This window comes from Lonchura striata, chromosome 1 (assembly GCF_046129695.1).
Source record: "Lonchura striata isolate bLonStr1 chromosome 1, bLonStr1.mat, whole genome shotgun sequence".
NCBI classification, from domain to species: Eukaryota; Metazoa; Chordata; class Aves; order Passeriformes; family Estrildidae; genus Lonchura; species Lonchura striata.
In genome coordinates this window covers 34,944,621-34,969,276 of record NC_134603.1, presented here as the reverse complement: position 1 = coordinate 34,969,276, position 24,656 = coordinate 34,944,621, and the positions used below count along the sequence as shown (strand labels likewise).

The 24,656-nt window shown below is 37.2% G+C and overlaps 1 protein-coding gene across 4 annotated transcripts in view; it reads left to right on the top strand.

Annotated features, from left to right (window-relative positions):
- Window positions 1–24,656, top strand: part of SGK3 (serum/glucocorticoid regulated kinase family member 3) — a 56,337-nt gene that overhangs the window by 26,074 nt on the left and 5,607 nt on the right. For 3 of the 4 annotated variants that reach the window (XM_021555601.3, XM_021555603.3, XM_021555604.3), the window contains exons 2-13: window positions 2,753–2,957; window positions 7,641–7,724; window positions 9,634–9,706; window positions 12,537–12,612; window positions 18,272–18,359; window positions 20,215–20,264; window positions 21,334–21,391; window positions 22,161–22,244; window positions 22,335–22,466; window positions 23,639–23,751; window positions 23,959–23,995; window positions 24,108–24,194. In XM_021555601.3, coding sequence (XP_021411276.1) covers window positions 2,880–2,957; window positions 7,641–7,724; window positions 9,634–9,706; window positions 12,537–12,612; window positions 18,272–18,359; window positions 20,215–20,264; window positions 21,334–21,391; window positions 22,161–22,244; window positions 22,335–22,466; window positions 23,639–23,751; window positions 23,959–23,995; window positions 24,108–24,194 — 960 coding nt within the window. In that variant the 5' untranslated portion in view covers window positions 2,753–2,879. The remainder of the gene's footprint in view (window positions 1–2,752; window positions 2,958–7,640; window positions 7,725–9,633; window positions 9,707–12,536; window positions 12,613–18,271; window positions 18,360–20,214; window positions 20,265–21,333; window positions 21,392–22,160; window positions 22,245–22,334; window positions 22,467–23,638; window positions 23,752–23,958; window positions 23,996–24,107; window positions 24,195–24,656) is intronic. The other variant, XM_021555605.3, reaches the window with a different exon arrangement.

Sequence of the window (24,656 nt, the reverse complement as noted above, 5' to 3'; positions counted from 1 at the left end):
AGGAAGTGCTGTAACCAGAGGTAGACACTGCTGACAGTGTCTGTTAAACTCACTCATACCTGGCATCCTTCAAAATGCTGCAATTTCCACTTTTGAAGCTGTGGATAAAAATGTCTCTACTGTTTTCTCTCCATTGTTACTTCATGCAGTTATCACAGCATTAGTGATTTTACCTGCGATTTAAACCACAGCTGTGTTCCTAACTGCAGCAGGGTAAAGATTAAGGCAAGTCTGTCCCTATTTCTGTAGTCAGACCTACAGTTCAGATGTAAGAAGCTCTCAAGAGCTGATATGCTCAAGGCAAATAGAAATTGAAAGAAAGCTCTGATCCACTGGAGCTTAGTGGCAAAGTGAAAATGCAGTTCTTCCAAGTTTGTCAGTTCAGCTTAGTGTTGGTGACCCAGGCACGGCTCCAAGGAGATGCCTTAGGGAATGAAAATAATCACAGCCAGTGATCTTCCAGGCAGCATAAAGAACGAAATGTGAACATTACAGTTTTGGTTTCTCAGATGATTTATTCTTCTTCTCCCCAGTAAGATGAATAAACTCTTCCTGAATTAATCTGGTTGACACTTCCTCCTTTTGTTTTTCAGAGATCTTTCAACTTCAGATCTGAAATAAAACTCAGTCTTCCAAGACTACAGCTTTTAATCCATACGGCTCTTGTACTGACATTTAAAACTGATACTAAAAAACGGAAAGGATGAGAGAAATACAGCCTGTATTGTGAAAATGAGTACAGGCATTTGGAAACCTTTGTAGCAAATGTTGGTTTACAAAGGAGAAGGACAGTGAGTGATATTAATCAGGGAACACCTAATCCATTTTAAAGCTTTACTTGTTTTTCTGTGATGAGCAATAAGACAGATAAAACACAGGGGCTTATGCTCAGTTCCTGATACCGAACCTGAAGTAGATAAAGATTGACACAAGTGCTTAGTAAAGTCTAAGCTTAGTGAAGCACTTACTGGAAGTGGTGCCTGTTGACTGTTTTAGTGGACCTCTTATGATGGAGAAGAGCTCAGTTAACCTTTACATCTAAATTTTAGTATTTGGCAATGGGAGAAGAACGCTGTTGATCTCATGCTGGTATAAAATTGTGGAAGGTTTGCCTTGTAACAAAGCATTTAACAGTAGCTTTCCAAAGGAAATGAGAAACCAATTTGAAACCCATGGTCTGTGTAACTGTGTTGAACTGTGTCCTAGTCAAATAAAGATAGGGGAGAAGCTCAACCCTGCTCAACACTGTAATTACTTAATTGGTGAAATAGGGAACAATCAAATTAAGGTAAATGTAGATGTAGCTAAAAATAATTTTCTGAATATCTTGCAGTATGGATGATCTTTCACTTTGCCGTGATTTTAGTGGTCGTAAACATTCCTTTTTGTTCAAGTCATTAGACAGAACTTTGAAAATTAACTTCATTTTAAGTGGCAAAAAGAGAAATAACATCATGAAGTTTGATGATCTGGCTTTTGAGAGCAAGAAAAATAGTGAGTTGACTGACTGAGCTAGTTGGGTATCAAGAACAAATCTTTTCACTGGATTCCAGGAGCTTTAGCCTTTGTGCCAACATAAATATGGGTGTCTCTCTAATAGCAGAATTGCATGGGATTAGTTTGTGCTTTTTGGAAATTTCTTATATGAAATATAGAGTTCACTTTTATACTCCCATTTTAAGAAAATAGCGAGTTAGTGTTGTACTGGGCGCTTCTTTTTCCTCTGGCTATTTTGAAGAGAACTGAGGTCTCCCTCTTTCTAGACCATTTTTCTCATGTTTGTAAGTTGATCAGGCACATCTTGTTCTAAAGCTGTGCTGTATTCAGTCAAGCAGTTTAGATGGCTGTGCTGTGCAGGCCCAGAGGGTTGTAGGTATGCAGCCATTAATTTTGTAGCCATGAATTTTGGCTGCTCCTACGCACCACTGAAGTTCCTGTTGTTATCAGTGGGGTTCAGTAAATAGTGTGTTTACGCTCAGGGCAGGTGTGGAGAATGCTGTCCTTCTGCGAGTGAAGAGGCATCTCCTTGACACTAAGCTTTCTGCCTTTGTGATGGCTTTATACTCGGTCTCTTGTGTTGTGCCCTTCTCAATTCTGCAAGGAAACTTAACCATTCCACTGAAGGGAAAGGGTGACCTTCCACCCTGTGTTCTGCCAAACACAAAGTATGCCCAGTAAGGGGAAGGAGGGGCAGAGAAGATAAATATTCAGACAGACACATGATGCTGCCTGTGTCCCTCTCTAAAATTCACAAGAAAAATCAGTTTTTCTCATGTCGTCTTTAATCTCTGATATGACATTTAAATGCGCTCAGCATATTCTGACAAATCTTAAGTGCCCTCTGGTAAGAGATTCATGCAGTTGAAAACCTTTGGTATTGAAATAAGTTGTTCTGAATGTACAAGCTGGTGGCATTTCTCAGATGTCTGGTACGAGGTTGTCATCTTCAATTATTTCTTCATGCCCTTTGTTCCTACAAGGTATTCTCTGTAGTGGACCCAAATCTGTTTCCAGTATGTCTACACAACTCAGTGAGTTTTTGGATGCACTTGTGTCTTTGGAGAATGTGAGTGATTTCAGTGAAACAACAAAGAACTACAAGCATGAATGTTTACAAAATAGCCATGATTGTGGCTTTATATGTACATATTAATGTGCATTTCCTGCCAGCAAAAGTTCTTGTCACACAGGTTTTGAACAATGTGAGTTAAGAGCTTCTGTGCTTAAATTTTCCTTTTATGTTCACTTTAAGATAACATGATGGAATTCAGATTTTCTCAAGAAAAACTGCGGATCTTGGACCAGTACTGTTGACGAGACCTCCTGATTGCAACACCCAGAGCAGGGTCCTGTAACGAATTTGTCACAAGAAACATACAATGGATCTCAAAGAGAGCTGTCCAAGCGTTAGCATTCCCAGCTCTGATGAACACAGAGAGAAGAAAAAGAGATTTACTGTAAGTATTTAAGAGACTAAGCACTGTGGGCAAAGGCATAGGCTATTGGTGCCTAGCAGTGCTGCTTTCTTTTCTTCTGCTTTTCTTTCCTTGTGAGCAAGGAAATATTTTAAATCTTGTAAATATTTTATAGTGTTTACCCCAAATAGCTGCATTTGCTTGTATAAAATATTTTAGTATCCAAGTACAGAGAAAACATTCTGGTACCATTTTTGGCATTCTACATTATTTTTCATGAAGACATTCATTTTGTAAAGGGATCAAGTGTGAATTTGGCACTTTGTGGGGCTTTGTTTGTTTTAACATCCATTCTTTCACAGATTTCCAATTATACTACTGTAATTTTTTTGTGTAAAATGAAAAAAAAAGATATAAACCATCAAATTTTTTCAAAACCTTTTTTTCTGTCTTCCTTCCTGTTTCTGATTCTAATGCGTATGAGTTTTTTCCTATCCTGTTCCCATTTCCACTTCTTGTCGTTTCTCTCCCTCTTCCTTTCTTTACCTCCTAGTTTGACTTTCTGGTTGTGAAGTCTTCCTGTTGTCTGGGAAATTCTTTGCATTGCATACTGAAAAATAAAGTGGTGTGGTTTGGATTTTTGTTTTGCTTCTATATAACCCTAAAGGACAAGATCAAAATACTTCCTTTAGAAGGCTCAGGCTGTTTCATTGCTCTTGTGCAACTTCCTCTAAGAGTTTTTTTTTTCTTTGAGTAAGTTAGTCACTCTTCAGATGAGGAATGCAAACACTGTGGAAACAATATGGAGTTGCTGTCTGAAGAATAGAACAAAATGATGTTTTACTAGGAGTTATGTTGTCTCCTTTTCCTCTTCACCTCCCTTCCTCGGAGAAGAACAGTGCTCTTTGATTCTAGAAGTGTGTCAAGATGTAGCTTAGGGAAGAAGTGTGCCAGTGAAGGGAACCTTAAATGAAAGAGAACTTTACTAATTCCTTAAACCTCTGCATTCATGTGAAACTCAGGTGAGCGGAAAAACCTTTGTGAAAGTCTAAACTTGAGCAGAACAGTTCTGTTTTGTTTTGTTGCCTCAGTGCTGGCAGTTCTGCAGTTGAAATATGCCAGTGTGGTGCATTGAGCATCTACTAATGTTGTGGCATCCTGGTCGTTTTACCTAAAGGTGTGTGAGACAGCCTGGGCAGTGTAAAGGCACTTTCTTTGGGCATGCCCTTGGGAAAGCAGTACGAAACATCAGAAATGGGGGGGCAGAGAGAGGAGGGGGGAAAGAATCCAGCCTAGATTACACTGTGCAGAGGTACACTTTGTCTTGCTGTCTTCTGCTTTCTGTGCCAGAGAGTAATTAGCAGCTTGACAAGAAGTGCTTTCACAACCAAGCTTTCAAATATTATCACATATATTTTAGGATTTGATAACAGAAGTGAGGGTCATACTAAACTTCATGGTAGAAACTGTGAATTCCAGCATGTGTCAGTGCTGTTACTGTGTCCCCTGTTCAGTAGCTGTGTGTAATGACAGGATCCCATCAGTACTTTGACAGGGAGTGAGAAAGGGCTGCAGGGGGGAAGCAGCTCTTAGCAAATTTGTGGTAGGTATAACTGTCTCTTGTGATGGCCACACTAGTGCCATTTCTGTAAAGAGCAGTAAGAAGGGTTTTCACTTGGGCTGAAAAGAAAGGTCCGAGTGATAAAGGCTAGGAAGGATTTCAGGTGACTGTGTAGTCTTCACCTTACCATTGCTCACAGAGCAAAATTGCTCACTGCTGCTTCTGAGATGCTTCTAGAGTCTTACTGGTGTGAACAGAAACTGATTTTCAGCTCAAACCTTTCAATGGCTTACTTAATGCTGGCATGGAAACAAGACAAGTATGTGCAACTTAGCTTTTCTAGCTCTACTTTTTCCCGTCACACTTACTCTGGTAAAGCATTTTTAAAAACAATCATGTCTCTGAGCAGGTGTCATTCTGATAATTAAATGAGTTTTTCAGGTTTGTCTCTGGAAGTAAACTTCTCATACCTCCTGAGCATTTTCATGACCTTTTATTCAATATTTGATTTGGTTTTGTTAAATACTGCATACTTTTGATAAATTTACTACCAATTTTTTTTTCTTTTTTCAAATGATTGCATGTTTGCATTTTTTGGGTGCTCTGGCGAGGAACCATTTTTGCTTCCAGCCTCTATGTAAATTCACACTAGTTTGCTGTCCCTTATTATTCTGAAGATTCAGCATTCACTTCCTCTATGAAAGGAGTAAAATATTTCCTTGGTTTGGACCATATCTAGCCTATATTAATTGCTTTCTGCCCTTGCTGCATATTAGGTCATTCTTTTGCCTGTTTTGACAAATAGCTTTTTTTTTGGGTTTCTCACTTTTATCCCTATGCTGTTTGATGTCTGAGGCTTAATTTTTTCTTCTGACCTGTTCTCATCTCCCTTTATACTCAGATCATATATAGGCTTATTAAAAAATCTCTTTCAAGGGTGCTGTTTGTCTGATTAAATCTGAAAACTTTGTCTCAGACCTGTGATGTATAATATTAATCCCCAGCCCTGTGGAAATTGGGAATTGTTTTTCTTTTTTTTTTTTAATTTGTTGACAATAAATAGTTTCCTTACTTTCTCAATGATTGCTCTGTCAAAATTGGAAAGCATCCTACCTTTTAATTTTTCTTTGTTTAATGAAAATCAAGCATTTAATCCAGGAGCATGAGCTACCACAGAGTTGAAGTCTTTTAATTTCAGTGACTTCTTTCATGAAGAAAATCTATTCCATCCAGAAATAGCAGGATCCTGTCCTGTCTGTATCTAGGAAGACATTTTATGGTGATGTTTTCAGAATTCTGTTTATTCTTCTTCCTTTTAATTTTTCTGAAAGCTTTGTGGTTTTTACCCACATAATATGAGTTGTGATGCATAGGAGTTTTCTACGACCAATACTGGAGTTAGGAATAGTTAGACTTAAAAAGGTTATTATTTAAGTAAGTATAGATTTCTCCCTTCTACCTTTCTAGAAATAAGCATTGCACATCTCTCTAATCATTACATAGGTGTAACTGAGAGTAGTAAGACAACTCTGACATGTCATGGTTTTAGGTTTTACCAGATTCTTAGTGGATATTGTGTGTTTTCTTACCACTTAGTGTGTTCATAACTGTTGGACTTGCAGCTGTTCCTTTGTTGGGGTGTGAAAGAGCTTTCTTAGTGGTGTGAACTGATGACCTCATACAGGTTTTTTTATGCTCTCGTGTAAAAAATGTTGATTGTGTCATTGTTCTACAGCTACTCTGAGAACAAAACTGTTTAAATTTAGCAGTTGCCAAGGAGGTGGAGATCATCTCATATCCTGAGTTATGCTTGCCTGTGCACTCTGCTTTCTGTGCATCTGCCCAGCTACACTGGCCCTCTGCTCAAGTGTGTTGGCATTGAAGTGCCGTGCAGTCATGGGGAGCAGAGGTGTTTTATGTTTGAACATTGCTTGCAGGATTTGATTGCTGTAAAAGAGACCCAGTTCACAAGGACAATGCTTAAGTTTTGCAGCTGAAGCTTTTGCTGTCTACAGTGTAGGGAGGCTCTAGAAGGGGAGTGGGTAGGTTTTATGCTAACAGTTGTTTAGCAGTATGAGGCAAAGTGCGTTTTCTTAGAAGATCTCATCAGCATTCTGCTGGATGCTTCCATCCAGCTTCCTGTGTTCCCCAGGGCCAGGAACTGAGAACAGCTTATGTAGGCAGTTAGCACAGCCTGACTGCAGCCCTCAGGCTGAGGAACCGATGGTGGTGGCTGCCACTTCCACTGTGGGAGTTAGAGAGAGCCAAGGTGCTGCTGCGGGGCAGAATGGAGACTGGGGCATTGGTCCAGTAGTCTGCGTTGGGAATTAGGGGTGCTCTGCACTCATTTCCTTGTTGTGCCCATCTGCTTTGCTGAAGGAATAGCCGAGTTCCTTCTGAAGTACAAGAAAGTAGAGAAGTGAACACAGCTAATTGCTGAGAGATGGGAGAAGCCTGCTGGACACACAGCTGCCAACCAGATTCATGAATCCAAGGACTGACAATCTGTCTAGTTACTGAAGTCCTCTGTGACATGGCCTTTGAAAGGCCTGAAAGTGTGCAGCAGGTTCCTCTGTACCTCCCTTCATCGCAGTGCAGTGTATTATGTTTATAGGCTGTATTTCAGCCTCAGCACCACTTCTTCCTCCCTGAACAACTGTGCCATCAGCCAGGATTCTTCTGTATTCCAGGTGTTAAAATGAACAGTTATCTTTGTACCTTCCATATGTATTTTCTCTTTATATGTACTTTCTCTTCAGGTTTTGGTGAAGGCAGTCTTCAGTATTTATAAATGCTTTGATTATTTAATATTTGTCTTTATTATGGATTATCAAACTGTTAACAAATTTCATACTAAATTTTAATAGTTCACTACCTGATGGCCAGGTATTCTTTTTGGATATTAACTGATTTATGAAACTTCACTAAATCAATTTTGGTGTTAGTTTTGGCTTACCTGGTGTTTAAAAAATTCTCTGCAAAGTACCAGATTCTTTTAGTTGTTCTTTTAATAATTTCTGTGGATGTCTGTGTCACTTAGCTATAAGATAAGTTTGATAAGTGCATTTATCATTTTAACAACCTGCCCTTACTTCCACCACAAGATTAAACCTGAGAAGTTTTACTAAGCTTTGTGGGCAATAACACTGTCCTTGTTCCTACAGGTTTACAAGGTGTTGGTCTCTGTTGGCAGAAATGAGTGGTTTGTCTTTCGACGGTATGCAGAGTTTGATAAACTCTACAATACGGTAAGCAAAAAGCAAGCTATGAAATCATGCCAGAATAGCAGAGTAATGCTTTTAGTGTTATGGTTTGAGTTAATCCTCTCTTGAGGAGTTTGAGTAAACATTTAATAACCATAGGAGTCTAATTAAACAAGATGATGGAGTGGATTTTTTTAAACTTCGGTTTGTTTGAATTTCAGACTCAAAATCCACTTAATTGTCACATTGTTATAGCTCCTTGGGATCATAGCTTAATGAAACTTCCAGCTTAGTTGTTGTCAAAACATATAGAATGTGCTTTTGGTCATGATAAAAAACCCCACGAAACATCTAGATAGATATGTTCCTCCTAAATAAGTGTTTTTCCTTGAAGTACTGAAAGCAATGAACAAATCCTTGTTTCTTAATAGAAATTTTATCGTCAGTCGTTGATGGCAATTCATATCTGCAGTTTCATAGCAGGTATGATTTTTTGCACAAGAAAATGTGGTCAGTGTTCCAAAAAAAATAGCCCCCTTCAGCAGCTAAGTATGGATTTCTTGAGTTTATTGCTAGAGGAGATTTTTTCTGCTTTTATGTAGTGGGCAAGTAGGGTAAATACTTTTTCAGATGTGAGTATGAATTATGTGTGCTGTGCCCATACTTTCCTCCAGTTTTTGTGTTTAAAGACTATAATTTTTGCTTTAACAAAAGAGGAAATAATTCCTCTCTGATTCCCATACTAAAATGTTACCAGCTGCTTATTTGTGCCTTCCCTTCCGCTGGCTCTCTGGGAAGTAGTCAGGTCTTCTCTCTTCTGCCTCTCTGTGAATGGATTTGCATGTGGCAGTGGTCTCCAAACATAGGCTGTGAGCTTGGAAGTGTTTGAGCTGAAATGCCCCTGGATACCCCATGCCGTGCTTTGCCTGCATCTTGTAGGGATAGAACTGTAAGGGATGTGAAAACAGAAAATTCTCCTTTCAGAGGGAGTGTTGGTGATCCTGTTCCTTTGCTGTGTTCTCTTGCCATTAGAATTAGTGTTGCTCTGCTGAACTTTGTTCAGCCCTGGTCTCTCTAACATGGCCAGAAGTGAGGTTCTGAGGAAGCATAACCAGGAGGACATTTAGTCCTGTTTCTGTTCAGAAATTCATACAATTTATACACAAAAAGAACTTGTGCTACTAACTGCAAGAAATACTGTTGTTGCTAAGGGAAGAAGAATTGCCAGCTCCTGTATTAAAAAACTATTCTCTTAAAAAGGATGAGAGTAAGATTTCTCTTCTTGAGCACTTGAAGGTGAAGTAAATGTAGTCAAGGCTTGATTAGTGTCAGGTTTGGGTTATTTTTTAATGTGTAAGTCGTTGTTGTGTACAATCTTCTGGTCAGTTTATTAAGTGTAATAATAATTGAATTATCAAGTGCAGGATCCTAACATAAACTGTTCATCTGCTTGTAATTTTGATGTAGGGTAGGCCACCTGTGATTTCTAAAGCTTAAATAATGTAATTTGGACAAAATCCAGATGCCTGTATCCTCAGCCTATCCTAAACGTCATGCATACAGCCCTGTGCAAGCAAGCAAATAAGAGAAAAACAAACCCCAAAGAAAGAGAGAATTGATGGATGAAGGAAAGAAAAAAAATAAAAACAATACTGAAATTTGGGGGTTTTTAACCTGGGGCAAATAATTTTGCACTATTTCTCTAGTAATCTGCAAAATTAAGATGAGATGGCCTTTGAATTTAAAAGGTATGTCTATTCTAAATAAACTTGAGTACAGATTGTTCTGGGTATGTTTTTTTTCCCCATGTGTATGAGCAGAGGAAATGGCACAGTGGAGCAGAATTACTAATAATCAGGTGTTCAAACTGTTCATCAGAAAACAAACAAAATGCAATTATTTCTAGGTACTTTAATGTCTAAGCACAAGCCAATTTTATGTGTTTTGTTTTCAGCTAAAGAAGCAATTTCCCACCATGAACCTGAAGATTCCAGCTAAAAGAATATTTGGAGATAATTTTGATCCTGGTATGCCATCATCTTGTTATTCATTTTGTCAGTTTTTTTATATGAAAATTGATATATTCCAGCCTACAAGAAACTGTCTTATATGAGTTTTGCAACGGTCCTCAAAACAGTGACTAAACCAAAGTTTAGTCATGCTTCAGTCAAGAGCAGGAACTAGCGTGGGTAGGTGTTTTACCTTGTGATAGTGAACGAAGCATTGCTTGGTCGCCTGGTGCCTCTCTTGGGCTGAAGGCCATAGCTCCTCCCAGCCCTCCCATATTCAGGATTCTGATTCTGAACTGTCACATGTGAGCTCTCTCCTATAAAAGCAAAAACCAAACCCCAAACTCTTCCGAAGCATTGTGTGTAGTCTATTTTAAACTTTCTTTGAGTTACAGAGATGCCTCACAGCTGTCTTTGAAAAATGAAACTACTCAAGGCTTTGTCTTTTAGGACTTTTGAACTTTCTGTATCTGAATGTGCTTCCTTGTACAGTTCAGGTGAAAATGAACTTCTTCTGTAAGTGGAACAACAGGAAGCATGTCTGATGTGAATGTGTTTGCTCCAGTTACCAGTGATAGGTGGCCATTTACCTTGCTCTGTACACAACAAAATACTAATGACAGTCACTAGTACAGTGCCTTGAAGTAACCTGGGTGGCACCACGGATAAATTAGTTAAAAAGACAAATGGGAAGGGCAGACCATTGCTCTGCATGTTTGTGCTATTAATTCAAGCTATTTTTACTTCAGGCTTTTTCTGCTGCACTTTGGACCCCTCCTGCCCTCCCCTGGCTTGCTGATGTGGTCAAACTGTAGTTTCATCTTCTTCTGCCCCTGTTTCAATTCTTTCATTTTCTCTTCTGCTGAGAAACAAATGGACCCAAGCTGTTGAACTCTTAGGATGTCTATGTTTGGGTTTTTTAAAGTTCTGACAAATAAACCTAGTTTTTGGCAGTTTCAGTTAATAATCTGGATCCTGATGTGAAATACTGTTTCATTTTTTATTAGAATAATCAAATACAAGTATCCAAGGTCTGATCTTCTCTTCTTATAAAGATGTAAATGATCACCAATAGTTCTACATGTATTTTGTCTACAGGAACTTTTTGTTTAGTTCTGGTTCCTTTTCTCTGACCTTGGGATTATCAGAGCTGGCTGAAGACCAGAGAATGCCATGAAGTCTGGTTTGCTGTACGGGCAAATATGCAGGTGGATTTCTTGGAGCCAAATTTAGGAAACTGGAGTTTTAATGGTGAAAAAAAACTCAACTAAAACTTTATTAAAATTATATATGTAAAACAAAGTCCTCAAACTTGTTTTAAATTTCCATGAACTACGCTGAAATCCTTGAAGCATGAGAAACCAAATAGTTCTCAAGATGTTTCTTGCTGGGAGGCAGGGTGGAGATGGAGCCATGATGCTTATGTAAATAATTCTTTTTCTTAACACTGATTTATTGAAGCTTTGATGTAATGTTTCTGCTGGCTCCTGAAACAAGTTACATATTTTATAAATATTGAAAAGGTATTTTACTTCTGTAATCCATCCATGGGTATGTGGCATTGTACTATAGTATTGAAGTGCAACAGAGCGAGACCTTTACATCCTTTTACCCAAAACTACCAAAAATACTGCCATTTAAATTGCCATTTAAATGCTCCAATTTTATTGGCACTTAGGTTATTTTTAAATTAGTCTTGTTTTAACTTGAAAAAATGGAACAGAAACCAGTTAGAATACAGAACTTGAAAATTTCAGATGTTACAGTTGTTTTATCTTCACCAGCATGGATAGCCCTCTAGGCTTAGAGTGACTGATGACACTGTACATCTGCTGCACTGAAACTGTTGATGTTTTTCTATCCCATGATATAATATATGTATGCAAATTTGCCTTTCTGTTAGATGTTGGTAATTTGGGATTATTAAATACCCTATAGGCAGGGGTCATGGATTACATCCCTGAAACAATACGGACATTTTTCTTAATGTTTTAAGTACAGCTGTTTTAATTAACAGCTATTTAATTTTAATTTAAAATTTTAATAATCATCAGCAATCTGGATATGACAGTCATTGAAATGCCTTAAAAGTTCGTGCAGGAGTTAAATACTCTTTTTTACATACAAATTATTGTTGATATGAGTAATGAAAGATAGGATTATTCCATTTTACACTTTATGTTAGCACTCTATGTCTATTCTAAATCCTTTGTGTTATCATTCCATGTTGCTCCAGAATAGTTACATGTCTTAAGCTTTAGACAAGGGAAGGGATTCTGAGAATAATCTTTTTTTAATGTTGGAGATGATGTCCAAAATCTAAAGGAAAGTGTTTTATTTTGTTATCTTTGATGGCTATATCTGAGTGCCTTCTGGCAGGATGAATTGTGCAATTTTCCACCTGCCATACATATAGTATGGAAATATGTTGCTTGGTGGGACTGTTCATGAAAAAACTTGACTTGTGCAACTGATGTCAGGTTTTGCCTGTGGCTTCTTGGGGTTTTTGTTTCTGTGGAATCGGGTGCTGAAGGGCTCACCCATGCAGCGAAAGCTGCACAGGTTAGCCCACTGTGGTTACACACTGTTCTTGAAGCACAGGGTGGCACTTCTAATCCACCTGCCTTTCAACGTTTTTAAGTAGCATTACAGAGACACTGAAATTTATTCTCTCAGCTCAGTTCAATGTTTAAAGCTTGCAGATTTTATATGCAGAACCAATCTTGTTCTAAATTAGTCATGGGCCAGTCTACTTTAACTGCTGTTTTAAATCCTAAAAAAACCTGAATAAGAAAATAAATTTTTTTCACAAGCTGACTGATGATTCTAATAAATCTGTTTTTTTCAGATTTTATTAAACAGAGAAGAGCAGGACTGAATGAATTCATTCAAAATTTAGTTAGACAGCCAGAGCTATGCAACCAGTAAGTAGTTCCATTTCTGTTTTATAAGGGCTGTTGAAAAGACATGAGATGAAAAGATATGTTAAATACAAAATTGCAAATTAGATATTTAACCAGAAAATGTATTTTACCTGTTCAGAGCTCTTGTCTAAAAAAATAAACTTTATATGGCCATCCATTCAGGAAATTCTACAGACTGAAGAGTATAAAAGTGTTTTTGTTTTCTGAAAACCAACCTACAAATCAATTTACAGGCAATTAACTGATCTTAATTCCAGGGGTGCAGATTCCACTGTAAACTGTTGCTGTGCTGGGCAGGTGTTTGTTTTGCCAGTGGCTGTACTGTTTGAGGGCCCTGCTGTCACTTGCTGCTGTGTTGTTGGCAGTCAGTCACTGCCTGCATCCTTTTTTTTGTTAAGAGCAGTTCATGTGTGCTCCAGAACTTGTTTAAAGCACAGTAACCAAGTGGCTTAATTAGCTTGCTGAGGTGGTTTGGGACAACCAAGCTGAGCTGTCTAAAAGGAAATGATGAATAAACTTGTACCTGAACTCTTCCCAGCAGAAGAACTGCAGTTGTGTTCACCACTACCAGTGGTGCATGGGAGATGGTGTTAGGACAGAGTCAGCCCCAGCTAAATCTGGAGAGCAGCACTTTGTGTGAGAACTGCAGGGCAAAGAGGCACCTTCATTCAGTCAAAAGCTGTAATCAGTTTCAGCTAAATCCATGCAGCTTTCTAGGTTGCTTGAACTGGTAAAATGGTAAAGCTATATGCTTAGATTTAGTGTTGAGTAAATGTCTTTAATAAATATGCTTTGTTTAATTAGCCTATTTGCACAACCTGTGAAATTGCCCATTTCCCACAGGAAACCTGTATCTCTTAACAGAATATCACTGCAGTTCGCAGCATTCTTTTTTCACAACAAATGAACTATTTAGTGTCCTATCAGCCTGAAATACGCAGTCTTCCTTTCTTTTCTAGAAAAATAAAAATAGGAGCATTTTATATATACTTATTTTGATTAGTGAAAAAAAATTAGTGATGAAGTCTTTATGGAAGGATACCTTTCCACCAGAACAAACACTGTGGTGTTTATATTCATGGTACTATTCTTTGGGAAATAATAAAAAGCAGTTTAATATAACAAATTACTGAGACCCAATCTGTTTTGTTTCATTGGGAAAGGATACTGGTTTATTTAGGCCAATCTCCTCCTCTGGTTCTCAGTAGATTAAATTACCAAATATTTCTGCTTCAAAACATGCTCTATTTGTCCTCCAAAGGTAAAATGGTGCTTTTCTGTTATGGAAAGCACAAAATGCTGTGCTGAAAAAAAAAAGGCATCAAACCTCAAATCCACCTGCCTCCATAAATTTTTGTGAGGTTTTAAAATTGTTTCATACTTGCCTGTAATGTAGAAGAATCAATGATCTTTAATATGGCACTTAGATTGCCTGATCCATTAAACTAACTTAAACCAGGGTTAAGACATATGCCTGATAGTGTTTGGTGCTGATGAAAGTGTGTTCAATAATAAGCTTATGAAACAGAGTTCTACAATAAAAACAATAAATAGATACCAAAGTTTGTCTTGTACTGTTCTCCTCTACCCCACCCTTAAAGAAATACTGAATTAAGCAGGAGAAAAACCTTTAATCCACAGTTTAGTGCAAAAGCATTTAATTTTGTAGTAATTTCTATGTTGTTTCTCTTTTAATCATTGCAAGGTGATTCTTTGTTCTGAAGTTAGCTTTTACTTTTTGCAGTGTTACACTGCAACAATCATATTCATAATTATGTAATCTGTCACCTTTTCTGTTGTGCCAGTGAATGTTGTTATAGAAGAAATACCAAATCTTTGATCTTGGTGCTTGGAATGTTTTGTAAAATCTGACAGAAGCTACTCAAGGGATATGTGATGACTGAGTCTTCACAGATAGTCCATCCTTGGTTTCTTAGTTTTGCTTTAATGTGCTAATTAAACTTGAAACTAGGTCATAAAACTTATGTAAAGTTAGTGATGTGCAAGGAAGACTTAGTGGGTTGTGCATTCTCACAGAGCCGTTAGGAAATCCACCTTCCACTGCCTCTTTTAAGCATTAAAACCACTGTCAGCATGTAATATATTTTAAATCCTGCTTAGGAGAATTGTTTCACTAAAAGCATAAGGATGATTCAAAGTGTTCCCATTTCTGGATGGGAAGGTACCTAAACATCTGAAGAGAAAAGCACAAATTCAGTCAAGATTCAGTGTGTCCAAGATGGTAATATTTACATTATTCTTTGAAACATGCAGAACTGTGTTCTTGTTTTCCATCAGTGGACTTTTTTTCTTGGATCTGGCACATTTCTTGAATATTGTATCGAAGCCAAACCTTCTTACTCAATGAAAAATCCAAGAAAAACCTAAGGTGTATTGAAGTGCTTAGAAGAGAACCTGTGACAGTTTTTCCTGCGGTCACTGTCAGGTGGATACAGGGTGAGATTACTGGCTTAGTCCAAATTGGGAATTGAGTGGACTAGCTTCAAGTTGCATTTCCTCAGCAAATTTACTGTAATAGACAGCTTGCTCTCACAGGTAGAATGTAGGTGTTCCAAGAAAAAGTAGGGATCTGTAGGGCAGGAGGGACAGAGGTCTGATAATGTGTCCCCCTTGCTGACTGCTGTCCTTAACAGGAGCTGGGAGTTTGTTCCTAGTGAGCACTGTGAGCCTCCCTAAAACGCTACACAATTCCTGAAAGTGGGCTGCTCACCCCCTCAAATGTAGGCCTTCACTGAAGTATTAATGCATTTAATTGCTGTCTATCAGAATGTGTCCAAAGAAAACCTGTTTGAAAAACTGTATAATAGAGGATTCATTAAAGATGTAATGCAGTTATTTTTAAATAATCCAAAGTAGCTCCTTAATGAGAATGAGAACATTTGCATAACACTTGAAGAACTGAAGGATGACAATTCTCTGCAACCTGTGGGGAAGTGAATTATCAGTTCTCTAAGTGAGAGGCAGGGTCTGAATGTGTTCCTTACAAGAAAATCACTCACAGTTTTTTTTCTCATTTCAAAATCTGATGCATATAAAAATGAATATGAAAACCCTGAATAGTAGAATTTTGCAGTCCATGCTGGGGAAAGCAAACCTTGCACTATATTATTGTCCTCTTTTAAAGTATTACTGTGCTTTACTGTATTAGGGCTTTTTCAACCTTTGCTTTCTGTAAGAAAGATATTAATGGTTTACTTTTTAAGAAAATATGGTGAGAAGAGGGAGGAGCTGGGCACTATTATTTAAATAAAGTGTGTCTTAAATGTTAAGTTTCTGTCACTGGCTATTAATTTTACCATTTTGCTTTAAAATTTGTGTGACCTTTTGGGTTTGTTCATATTTCTGCGTGTGTCTAAAATTTTTGTGTGTTATTATATTGTTTTTGCAGGAAGACTAATGCAGAACGACTATTACATAAGCAACAGTATTAAGCAGAGCTTGACACTCTTTTGTGTATTTCAGAAATAATCCACAAATTAAATTTATTCAATCAATCATAAAAATCCAGACAAAACCAAGTTTTGCTGGTAGTATATGTACAGTGTATACTAAGTATCCCTTTTTAAGTGGTTTTCTCAACCCTTTTAATTTCATAGGTGAGGTTATTTTAGGAATAGTTTCCATGTATTCTTAAATACATTGAGTTAATCCATGCAAGTTAATACAGCATAGAAGTCCTATCAGTCTGTATAGCATTTTGCATAACATGCTGCAATCTTGCCTAAGAAATTGGTACATAAAACTTTTTATTTTTAATCGGTAGTTCTTTGGAGTGATTTTAGAATTGCAGATGTGAACAGTGTAACATCAATCAGTTATGATTGTGGCTATTGTGGAGTTGTGGAATATCCTGCAACTGTATTGCCACCTTTTCCTGTGAATTGGTATTTTTATGTTTTTCCTGCTGTTAATTCAGTCATGAACAAATTTACTATAGTAACTATTTGAGATGTATTACAACATGCTCTATATAATCAAACAGTTGTCTAAAATAATTAATGCTGAAAGGTAATTAAAGTCTGTTTCTGTTTTTATGTCTAGTGAAAAGCATTAACCATAACTTTTTATTCTTGATTTTATGATATCCAAATGTTCTGAAACTTAAATTGCTGCATCATGACCCAGTATTACTACAATATTCAAACAACTGTGATTTTTGTCTTCCTGGCCTCAGGATACAAGACAGATGCTGAAATAGATCAGAATTTGGAGTTCATATAAAATGGGAAGTATTAAACTGAAATGATGGTGGGCAATTATGTAAATAGTCTTGTTGCTGTGCTTTAAAACTGAAAGGCTGAAGGTAACTAAGAATTTAGAAAACTGGAGGATTTAGGAATACAGAATGTAATTGATAAAAACTGGGAGCCTCAGATAGCCTGGGATATGAGGTAGGTTCAGTAGAGCTGACAGGAAATTACAGGAGCTGGAGATGTGTCAGAAACAGCTTATCTCTTACTTCTGATCCTCACTGATGAGAGATGTGGGGGGTGAATGGATTGAAAATAGGGAGTACATTTGTTTCTTACTTAAAATTACCCTACTTTATGTATTCTAGGGACAGATTAAAAGAGCAGCTCCATATTAAGCTAGTGCTTTTCTTGTAGTGAATGGCTCATGTGGAGTTTCCTATCAGTGACTGTCCTGAGTCCTTCTCAAACAACTTTGTCTCTGAAATGTAGGTAGTATTTCTTCCTTGATAAGAAGGTTGCCTTTTGGTTTGAAAGATTCAAACCATCTCTTGAAGTGGTATATACAGGCTATACACAATAGCCATCTTTTTAGGAATTAATTTCTCCTCATTGTATTCCATTAATATTTACTTGCACTGTGCTGTGGTTCAGAAAGACGTTGCATTCTTTTGATTTGTTGGACAAGCCTTTCATCCTGGAAGAAGAAATTCTTGGAATTCTCTTACTTTGCCACCATTCTCTCAGTCCTTGTCCCCCAGCCCCATCAAAACAAGAGCTTGAAACTGCTGCTGAAGATAAAATGCATCTCCTTAGGTACTGTGGGAAGCCTGTCACTAATTCCTGAAGCATTTGTGTCCTGCAACTGACTGGAAGGATTTTGTAACACTGTTTTGACAGTGCCCAGCCAGAAGGAATTCTGAATACAAGATCACCATCTTCTGCTTTAAAGTGAATGGGGAGAGGAACGTTACTGCTGTGTATCTCTTGGAACATGTGTCTTTCCTTGTGATACAGATGATGCATTTCATTCCCTATTGCATTGGACAGTTCAATTAATTTTAGAAAAAAAAAAATTTAAACTCTTCTGTTTTGGGGAAGAAAGTTGGTTTCTTGGTGGCTGCTAGCCAGTTAGAACTCATGCTTTCTTCTTAAAATTATCTTTAAATGCAGTTCTGCAGGTCTTCATTCTGAAGTCTTCATATACATATGCTTCAATATGTCAGGTTTTTGCAAGTGAAAAGTTTTTGCTGTATAACACACTTGGCAGTTGAATTATGTTGCTGTAAAAGTATTGCTTGTATACAGCTCTTAGTTACCAGAACTTAAATATAAGACTTTGTGATGAGTAACTCCTCTGTATGCTGCTGTTCAATCCTATGCTCTGTGTTTATGGCTGAAAATCATGCAGATTATTGGTGTGCTAATGAAGTTAACTGTGTTTCTAGCCCAGATGTCAGAGCATTTCTTCAGATGGATAACCCAAAACACCAGTCAGATCCATCTGAAGATGAAGATGAAAGAAGCAGTCGGAAGGTAATAAAACAGAAGTAGAACAGTCTTCTAAATTTTAGCTACTTGAAGGCAATCTTCTTAGGTATATTATTTACTGAAATCTACTGGTACATTTTGCAATAAATTCTCTCCCTGTTCTTTTAAACAACTCGGTTCTATTGTGGGCTGTAAGCTATTTTTCTGTCAGATGAGAACTGCAGATAGGAGTAAAATGATTGCAGGCTTAGTCTTGCTTATTCTCCCCTTGCTATATGGGTTAAAGAAACACAACTTTAGTCATAGCTTAGCTGTCAGAGTTTTTGCAGTGTATTCAAGGGCTCTTTCTAAGAACATCTGGCAAGGAGCAGGGGAGATTGAATGTTTAATTGTCTTTTTGTTTGCTTGTGCATTCTTCATTTTTAAAGATGGGGAGAAATAGAATTCTCTCAGGGGAAAAAATGAGTCTTTCTAAAATTCACTTAGGAGGAAGGATGGATTTGATTTCATTTCACATATGTGTGAGGTCTGAATTTTCTTTTGTCAAAAAAGCCACTATATAGCTCGATATATTCTCTGAAAATTAGTTTGCAGCCTCCAGAAACAGTGCTGTTTGAAAAAAGAAGTATTTCTAGGAAAGCAGAAGTGCCATATTTAAGCTTATCTTCTCTATTACTTACCACTTGGCAGAAAGATGTGATATTAATGCTTCTTTTCGTATTCAACCCCTGTTAAAGACGTAAGAGTTGTTTCATTTTGTGTGTGATCCTCAGGAGATTTAGTATGTTCTGAAAGTTTCATTTTAAAGTCACTAGTTTAAGATACCAGTTTCCTCCTCCTTTGAAAGTTATTTTAAGTAATGTGGAATGATACAAACCACCTCTGGAAAATTAATGATGTGTCATACTACAACAAATTCCAAAAAGAGAGCTACTGCAAAATGGCCTGGACCCCATATTTTTGGTGGAAATGGTTAGTGTAAATGATGAAGCAAAACAACAAGGAACAAAAAAAAAGCCTTCAAAAAAATAAAAAGTCTTTTTTACAGTAGCTCTTTCGAAACTGTCCAGCACCACTGGCTCATTTCACTGCGTAGTGGCGTCCAGTGCTGCTGTCAGAGCATTTTCCACTTCTGGACTACTGCTTTGTGCTGCCTTGGCAGCCTGTCCCCAGGTAAATTGTATTTATGTGCAGTTTATTCTTCTCTAATAAATTCCAGAATCACAATGAGAGTACAAATACCACTTTTCTAAATCAAAAACAAAATGGAGAAAATCACCTAAATGACAGTGGCTTCCTCTGCTCCTGTAATTTACAAATTCTGCATGGGTGTGTATCAGTAAGATTAATGGAATTCCAGGAATTGAGTTATTTAACCTTTAATGTCAGGATAGAAAAGGTTGGTAATGTTTTTCTTGGGCTTGGAAGAATGTTCACTTCCATGTTTTTAAAAGCACTGTGTCTTTCATTAATTACTCTTTTATAAACAGTGTGGGTTTAAAATTATTGTATTAGTCAGATCTTGGAGAATTTGGAATAAAAGGCAGAATATATGTTCATGAAGCAAGTAGAGAAAGGGTTAAGTTCTGAATGAGGAACAAGTTGTTTATTTAAATAGTCGTCAGTTTTTATTTCTGATCTTTTCCTCTCTGAATGAACACAGATATTTTATTACCTTCATCTTGGAACAGTATGTGTGTAGAAAGAATTTGTGACAAGGTGATGATGGTCAGGTATTTTAAGTTCCCAATCTAGATGTTAGATCTCTTTAAAATTCTAATGTAACAAGTATAAAAGTATGGATTGAGCAGATCAGTAGGGTATTTTGAAATTAGTATTGGTTGAATGATAAGAGAGAAGAAAAAGTGTTACAAGTAAACCTCTTTGTTTCTCTCAACAGTTAAACTCTACCTCACAGAATATCAACTTGGGACCATCTGGAAATCCTCAGTAGGTTTCAATTAAATTGAATTTCATGTAATTCAATTTAATGTAAATTTAAAACTTAATTAAATTGGATTAAAATTAATTTTATAACCTGAAAAGTTAGACTGACCTTAGGAGTGGTCCTGCAGTGTCTGAAAACAAGTTTGGTTTATTGCATGCCAAAGGAGCAGCTTGCCTTGTTGGTGCTACAACCCAGTTACTGCAGTGGGAACTTGTGTCTCTGTTTGGTGTCTTCTGCAGAGTTTCTGTTCTCAATTCGGTGTGAATTTGCTTTTCTCCTCTAGGAGATAACTGCTATTTTGGTTTTGCTTTCCTCACAGATTTCTTCTGGGCTAGCAGGAGGAGGTGGTTAGTAGATTGCAGTAAGAAATGAAATATAAGAGTCCTTCCCTTGGGGAGCAATAAATAGAGAGGTGTATGGTGATGTAACTTGTTTTGGAATTTGAAAACACGGATAATTGTTTTGCTGACAGAATTGTATTCAGGAAAGAGTAAGGGAATCCTGGGAAAAACTGAAAGGAGTGATGATGTGGGAAATGGAAAAACTGAGAGCAAATTCATACAAACACCAAGAAGAGGCAAATGTTAGGATGTGCCTCTTCTTACTGAAATTTAAAACAAGGCAGAATTGGATGGAGGGAAGAATGGAACAAATAAGAGGGAATAGATAATAAACTTGGTCCTTCCTTTCCTCAAGTAAGCTTTAGAATCCATTTGGACTGCTGGAAATAAGCTCCAGGAGACATCATGGGGAAATGGAGATTTAAAAATTACAAGAAACTTGACCACAGAGAATGAAAGAATGGTCTTGCTTCTCCTTTACATCATAAGGTTAAACTTAGTAAATAAAATAAACTCAGAGGATGCAATTTGAACACTTTCCTAGAGAAAAATGCAATTGCAAAATGAAGAGGAGTTGTTGTGTCTGAGGACAGGTCTGCAGAAGCAGTGCTGGGTGGAACAAAGAAAAGGAGGGTGCTTACATGCTGTTGTGCTACACTACACTGCTGTACAGCTATAAGGCTTGTAATTTCTACCCAGATGACCTGTCTCCTTCCTAAATATCTTTCAGTGCTAAACCAACAGACTTTGATTTCCTGAAAGTTATTGGGAAAGGCAGCTTTGGCAAGGTGAGCTTTTGTTATCTTATGGTGATGCAAGGATGCTCGCTGGTTTCTCGTGCACAGTGACTTGGCCAGAGGTTCCAGAAGTGGTGTTGCTCTAGGGTGGCCTATAAACTGTTCTGTTGGATCCTCTTTGCTGCTGATCTGTGGCCCTGCCATTTTATCCTTGGTGCAGCTGTTGGCTGCCTCAGCCACTTGCTGGGACTAAGAAAAGGGAGATTTTCCCTTTCTCATTGCAAGCAGTTAGGATCCTGTTTCCCCCAGGGAGGAAAGGAGGTACCCCTATGCTTATTCAGCAGCTGGAGTACAAACTGTGCTTTTCCTCTTGATGTCAGGGACTATTTTGTGAAACCTCTGATACTATGGAGCAGTGTGAGCAACAGCACATTGAAAAGTGACTTAAGTATTGATATTTTACAAAGATGCCAAAGAGAATCCCTTTTGAAATATCAATTTTCAATTTTTTTTGCTGTTTTTCATTCAATTATCTTTAAAATTTATCCCCCCAAAAAAGCTGAAATTAATCTTGATAGAGATTTATCAGGTCATGGAAAACATGTTATAATTCAATCTTTCATGATACCACTGTCATCATGATAAGTTTTTACTGAACTGTAAGCTCACTCTATTGTCAATTACATTGTTGACTGACTCTATTAAAAGCTATATTGTGAAAAAGTAGCATGAATCCCTTCCAGTTTGGCCAAAATGATAAAATGTTACCCATAGTCGGTGAACTGCAACAATCGGATTTCTTTTCTTTTGAATTTCACAGGTTCTTCTTGCAAAACGAAAACTGGATGGGAAATACTATGCTGTCAAAGTGTTGCAGAAAAAAATTGTTCTCAATAGGAAAGAGGTTAATAGTCTTCTTCCACCCACCTCCCTTGTTTTTTCCCTCAATTACAAAATCATTGCTGTTTACTTATCAATCTCTTACTTCTTGCAGCAAAAACATATTATGGCTGAACGTAATGTGCTTTTGAAAAATGTGAAACATCCATTTTTGGTTGGACTACATTACTCATTCCAAACAACAGAAAAGCTTTACTTTGTCCTGGATTTTGTTAATGGAGGAGAGGTATGTGATGGTTTTGTTTGCATTGTAGTCTGTCTATTCTACTAATTCTAGGTGGGAGAAGTGATCTTTTACAATGGGCTGTGATCAGCATTCTCCCAACTTTGAAAATTCTGTTATTATCTGATGTTGCTACAGACTTCTGTAGCTATTTGAACCTTATTCTGGTTCTTGTTGACATCTTCAATCCAAATTTATTCATGCTTGTCAGATACAAATATGGTATTTTACAGTAATATAAATTTAATTACAAATTAATCCTATGTTTACATTTTTCACCATGGAACACTGGCTTCCTCATGAATGTGCATTAACTGAGATGCTGATATTTCAAAAGGGGAAGAAAGGAAACTGACAACTGAATTTACTATACTGTGTCAGAGTTGGAACAAGATGGGCATTTCTCTTGTCTAATGTACCTTACTTAGACAGTATTATCAAAATCTTGGTTTGCTCTGAATTGTGGTCAGAATTTGTATTTTTTCGGGCAAACTAAAAATACAGTTCAAAGCAGCTTTCAAATTTGAATGGGTGCCTTTTTATTTTTCCTGACCTTTGTAGGCAGAAACCAGAAAACTTCATTTTTCTTAAAGTCTTTACAAGTTGAGTGTGTCCTGTAGTTGAATCTATATGTTTATGATTTAATATTTGTCTGGACTTCTGTATCTGCTCAAATTATTTGCCAAACAGTTCTCTGTAGTAGGGAGAACTGGTGGATCAGCTTGGAATATACATCTCACACAATGATCTACATCTAGGTTATTTCAGAATACAATTCTATAAATAATTATGCAAATCTTTGAATACACATATTTTCAGAAATGAAAGGTGACTTATTTGACACCAGGTTATATATTCTCCTTGGAGGCAATTTTCCATGATTTAGTCTTACCAACTTCTATTCACAGCTTAGTGATTTACTCTAGCTCCTTTTGACTAGTTCTGGTTTTAAGGGAATGTGTTTGAGTTACCTATCCATCTGAGCCACAAAAGAGAAGCAGGGAAGAGAGTAAAATAATGACTTTGTCATGCAGAAAAACCAATTCTATTTCATTGTGCTTTTAAAAAAAAAAAAAAGTGGACAGCAAGATAAATTACTCTTCACTGTAAAATTACATGTTATTAACCTGACTTGTTTTGTCTATGTAATTTATTTCCTATTTGCATATTTACAGCTGTTCTTTCACTTACAAAGAGAACGTTCCTTTCCTGAGCACAGAGCCAGATTTTATGCTGCTGAAATAGCCAGTGCACTGGGCTACTTACACTCCATAAATATAGTATACAGGTAAGTTTCTGAAAGGTATCCGTGTCCTGCAGAAATTCAAAATAGGACAAATTACCAAATAAACTCCACAAGAAATCATCTTACAGGAAACCTGAACATAACACTTCCATCAAAACTCAAAGTTTTCAGCTGAAGAATAATAAAACCCCTTGCCTCTGAAGCACTTGTGACTGCTATTTTGATTTACTACCTTTTCTTTTTTAATAGGGATTTAAAACCAGAAAACATTCTCCTAGATTCACTAGTAAGTACACAAGATTATTTCTGTTTTCTGTGTTCTCTCACAAAATTGACACTTCTGTGTATTCACATGTTGAACATGTTCTCTTTTTAACTTACCACTCTTTCTTAAACAGGGTCATGTTGTCCTGACAGACTTTGGACTTTGTAAAGAAGGGATTGCAACTTCTGATACCACTGCAACTTTCTGTGGGACCCCAGAAGTATGTTGACAGCTTTCATGGGTTTTTAATCAGTAATTAATGACTGTTGACCTCTTATTAATATTTGTGTAACTGGACGGTCAGATACTCTGTTTATTACTTTTGGGAGGTTTGCATTCTTTGAACAAGATGAAACGAACCCAAAGACAAGCTCCCTACACATCTATTCATTGTTGTTGTTACTAATATACAGTGTCTACTACTTGCTACCCACATGGCCATAACTCATCTCTTCCTTCCTCTGTTTTTCCAGCCCTTTTGGAATACTGTTTTCTCCATTGTCTCCTAACTGCTGGGTAGACACAGGACAGTTAGATTGTATAACAGCTGCTACAAATTTTTCAATATGAATCTTCATACCATATCCTGCCATTGATTCTTAGTAAGTTTATAGGGAACTAATATCTGTGCCCCATTCAAATTATTGCATATGCACAAAACTTTGAACTTGCTGATTGAGTT